General features: G+C 45.1%; 1 protein-coding gene across 1 annotated transcript; it reads right to left on the bottom strand.

Annotated features, from left to right (window-relative positions):
- Positions 1-911: 911 nt before the first annotated feature.
- Positions 912-4,940, bottom strand: CUNH15orf61 (chromosome unknown C15orf61 homolog; the record flags this gene model as incomplete). The annotated part of the gene is made up of 3 exons (XM_025215097.1): positions 912-1,691; positions 1,839-1,994; positions 4,655-4,940. Coding segments are annotated over 2 exons (414 nt in total), but the record flags the coding sequence as incomplete, so codon positions are not given.
- Between the last annotated feature and the right edge of the window lie 2 nt (positions 4,941-4,942).

Here is a 4,942-nt window from a genome sequence, read left to right as displayed (position 1 = left end):
TTTCAATACAAAAGACATTACTTGCTGAACAATACTTTAAAACAAAACCATTCACAGCATACAAATGTCTCTTACACCGGTCAGACAGCTGTTATGCAACAAAGTGTCTCTGTTCATCCTCAAGTAACTCTACTTGGGCTGTATTATTTCCATCATTCAAATGACACGCAAGATTTGAAAGATTCGCATCTAGATCTCTGCTCTCTCTAAACTGTTTGGATATTTCAGAAACTTGCTATATAACTAGCTACACAGAGGTATAACCTAGATACTGTCTTTAAGAACACCTTTCAATTCTCTTCCCTCTTCCCAGGTGCAAATGAGCTTACTTTTGTTTTGTTTTTTAAAAGCACCTGAGATTCCCCTGACCAGCACAATGTCATTTATACCAAAAGTAATGTCTCTCTCTCCCACAGCTCCCTTTCTTTACTGTGTTGTTTTACCATACTTTTTCAGTGCCAATCTTTTTCTGAGCACTTTCTTGGCTTTTCTCTACTAGTAGTGATCACTACCTTTCTGGAAAAGTGACAATTCTGCCTCCTGCTTTGAGTGGCTGTACTTAGTACACATCCTTTCTGTGCAAGAGGTGAAAAATGGCTTAGGCCACTAAGTTTACAAGTCCCTCATTACTAACACCAAAAAGTAATCCCAAACTCTAAAAACAAATAAACCTCTCTTTTGGGGGCTGACTAGGAAGGTTTCAGCGCTCAGACTCTTGATTAGTTTGATGGCTGGCTCCCACTAAACCTTCTCTTCACCAAGTTTTGAATTTAAGTACTCTTTTAATCTCCAATCATCTAGGAATACTAACATCTAGGAATATTAATACTAGGTGAAAACATTTAGTTTTCTCTGTGTGCCATGACCTTAGAAGAATGACACTGTTTTTTTCCGCTCAGACTCTTGATTAGTTTGATGGCTGGCTCCCACTAAACCTTCTCTTCACCAAGTTTTGAATTTAAGTACTCTTTTAATCTCCAATCATCTAGGAATACTAACATCTAGGAATATTAATAATAGGTGAAAACATTTAGTTTTTCCTTAGAAGAATGACATTTAGTTGACCTTAGAAGAATGACACGGTTTTTTTCAGTGGCTACCAGTATCAATAATCTGTAAAGAAGAGTAGGGAACTGCATCTTTCAGACTGTTGGACATGTTAGGGATAAACTAAATGCAACAAAAGAAACACAGAACCCTGAGTTCAAGGACCAAAAGATAAAGATGGAAGCAACTGATAATTAGTTTTTAAAATGTGTTTAAAATGAGAGTGTTTAGATGCACACAGATGATATTCTGTTCATGTGGATTTTAATCTTGGGATGGGTGCTTAACTGAGCACTTCACTACATTTGTATAAAACAGGCTGGTATAATAATAGACACTTTCAGACTGTGAGTAGCTGCAAGGATAATCACAATCTGAAAGAATCCACTGTATACATAGAATCCAAAATCCAAGTCATTTATAATTATATGTAACATTTTTAGAGAACTTGCTTGCTTAAAGATATATTTCAATTATCATCATAGCTGAATGTATATCAACAGGAAAAAAACCCATTATTCCCAATAATAAGTATTTCAGTCATTGATTTGACAGCTAACACCTCTGAGGACAGCAGAATCAATTCATTTTCCAAAGCTGTTGATTTCTTCATCTTCACTGACTCTAACATTCACTTCTTCCCTCTGCCCAAATAAGAAAAATGTTGTAGCTGAACACAATAAATTGAGAAAGTCTGAAAACAATGCACTGAAAACAGACTGTTGCTTTCTTTATATTTGAAACAGAGCAAACATTAAAAACAACAATAATAAAGCAATGTGAAAACCCACCAGATGAGAAGCAATCGAATACATAATTTCAGTACAGGGCACCTTTATCTTCTTTATTTAGAAAATAGATAGTCACTGGGCCACAGCTTGTGTGAACAGTTTCTGTGACATTGGCAAAGAACCAGGAGATAATTCCATATAATAAGGTTGGGATACCTATGAGAAAGAAAAAGTTGTCAAATACTGCAGAGTTGTCATGAAAACTCACACCAACACAGAGGCTAGAATAATGGCTATGAAGGGAAAAACGAATACAGTTAGTGCCTTTTAAGACCTGGTTTAAGTTCAAATGTAATGAGTGGGAAGCAACAAAGTCAGAACGATGGTGAGCTGCTACCACGCGCGTAGTCCCAGTGACTTCACCAGGACCGCCTGTAACCAGGTGTGCTTCAGTACATTTCTGAACCTGGTTCTCTGAAAAGGAGAGCAGTTGTCTGAAAGATGATCCTTTATAACAGGTGCTTTAAAAAAAAAAAGTTATAGGAGGTATTTGTCACTTATCAGAAGGGCCAGAGAAGTGGAGATTATGTCATTACTAATTAAGAGGTTTCTACCTGGAGAAACATGGGCAGCGGAGTCCTTCAAGGCTCTGTCCTGGGACCAGGACTGTTCAATATCTTCATCAGCGACTTGGACAAGGGAGTAGAAAGCACCCTGTCCGAGTTTGCAGATGACACCAAACTATGGGCGGAGGTGAACAAACTAGAGGGCAGGGAGCAAATCCAGGTGGATTTGGACAGGCTGGGGAAGTGGGTGGAACAGAATAGGATGCAGTTTAACAAAGATAAGTGCCATGTGTTGCACCTGGGGAGGAAGAATCATCAACACTCCTATAGCCTGGGAGGTCCCGCTCGAAGTAGAACAACTGCGGAAGGGACCTCGGAGTCGGAGCCCACTCCAGAATGAACACGAGTCACCAGTGTGACGAGGTAATAAGTAAAGCTAACCGCTCTCTTTCTTCCATAAGTAGGTGCGTGACAAACAGGTCTAGGGAGGTGACACTTCCCCTCTATGCAGCATTGGTCAGACCACAGCTGGAGTACTGTGTCCAGTTTTGGGTGCTGCACTTCAGGAGGGATGTAGATAACCTGGAAAGGGTTCAGAGGAGGGCCACCCATCTGGTTAAAGGCCTACAGAAAAAACCCTATGAGGACCGATTGAGGGACCTGAATCTCTTCAGTCTCCGCAACAGAAGGCTGAAAGGTGATCTTGTGGCTGCCTACAAACTCACTGGGGGGACAGCAGGAAACAGGGGACTCTGTTTACCAGGACGTCCGTTGGGTAACTAGAAACAATGGCTGCAAACTGAAAAAGAGCAAATTCAGACTGGCCATCAGGAAAAAATTCTTTACAGTGAGGGTTGCCAAAATATGGAATGGGCTCCAAGGGAGGTGGTGCTGTCCCCTTCCTTGGAGGTAGTTAAGAGGAAATTGGACAGACACCTGGCTCCAGTCATCTGACCCCAGTACTCTTCCCTGCCCGGGGCAGAGGGTTGGACGTGATGATCTAATAGGGTCCCTTCCGACCCTAAAATCTATGAAATCTATAAAAAAAATGAGGAGGGCCTGGATAGGAGATTTACCATTGTGCAAACAGAAATAAGGCTATGTCTTAAAGGACACAGCAGCAGCAGGAAGATATCGACAGATGCTGTCTCGATAGACAGGTCAGAATCAGAGATGCCACCTGGTTTAAACAAAAATTACCTCTTTGCAAATCTTACTAAGTTGGAAGTCACTGTTGTGGTCCAAATCAAACACTTCAGTCCCAACAATCTGCATTAACACAAAAGACCCATAACCTTCGTTATAACTGCTATCAACCACCCATGAACAGTCCTACCTGCGCGGTACACCAAGATCATCCTGCACGTTACCAGGCTCGTCCCGGACCTGACCAAGAACGCCTTGCATTCGAGTCTAACTTCACCCCAACCACGCAGCCCGTCCGTCCAGCACGAGAGCGCGCCTTGAGAAACCTCTGCCTCTTGCAGAACCCCTGGACCCCCCCGGCTGCCCACCCCCGCTCTCCCCTGCCAGCTATGCTGCTGCTTCAAAGCGTCTCCCAACCGTGCTTGTGAACAAGTGTGCAGGGCTTTCTACACCCCTGGCACTGGCCCATGACTACTGCCACTGTTACCACTGCCACTATTAGTAGTCACGATTACTGCCACTATGAGTCACTACTGCTGTGACCGCCACGGTCATGATTACTGCCGCTATTACTACTTGCACTGTTACTGTCACTATTGCAGTCATTACTGTCTCTGCCACCACTACTGTCACTATCACGATTACTGTCACTATTGCCACTACTGTATTACTAGTCCCTACTAGTACTATGACTGCCACTACTATTACTACCACTATTATTACTGCCAGCACTGTCACGGTCACTATTACCACCGTCACGATTACTGCTACTAGTCGCTATTATTACTGCCACTATTACCATGATCAGTATTGCTACCACCATTACCACCCCCCCATTATCGCTGTTTATTACTGTCCACTATTCCTTCTGTCACTGCTGCCACCATTACTATTGCTGCCACTATTATTACGACCACTATTATCACTGTGGGCACTGCCACTAGTGACTATTATTACTATTACCAGTATTGCTGCCACTATTAGCCCTGTCTCCGTCGTTACTGCCACGGTTATGACCGCCACGGCCACTGTCTCGGGTTGCCGCTATGACTACTGCCACTGTCTGTTACCACGACTGCTGTCGCTATGACGACTACCACCAGTACTGCTGCCACTACTGCCCCGCCCCCGCCCCCCGGCCGGAGGGGAGGGGGCGGCCCTCACCGGCGTTGATGATCTTGATGGCGCCGAGGGCGGCGTCGAGGCGGGCCAGGGGCAGCGGCGGCCCGCGGGAGCAGTGGTACTTGACGAAGGGGAAGCAGCCGGTGCGCAGCACGCAGTAGTTGGTGCCGCGCACGGCCCAGTTGAAGTGGGAGCGGCCGAACTGGTCGTTGCGCACGGCGCTGTACTTGACGCAGAACGAGGTCCAGGGCGGCAGGCCGCGCTGCGCCAGATGCCGGCTCAGCACCTCGGAGGCCGCGGGACGCCCCACGGCGCCCGGCACCGCCCGCA

Source organism: Alligator sinensis, unplaced genomic scaffold (assembly GCF_000455745.1).
Source record: "Alligator sinensis unplaced genomic scaffold, ASM45574v1 scaffold1423_1, whole genome shotgun sequence".
In the NCBI taxonomy this organism is placed as follows: Eukaryota; Metazoa; Chordata; order Crocodylia; family Alligatoridae; genus Alligator; species Alligator sinensis.
The sequence above is the reverse complement of the archived record's forward strand: the minus strand, read 5'-3'. Positions and strand labels throughout refer to the sequence as shown.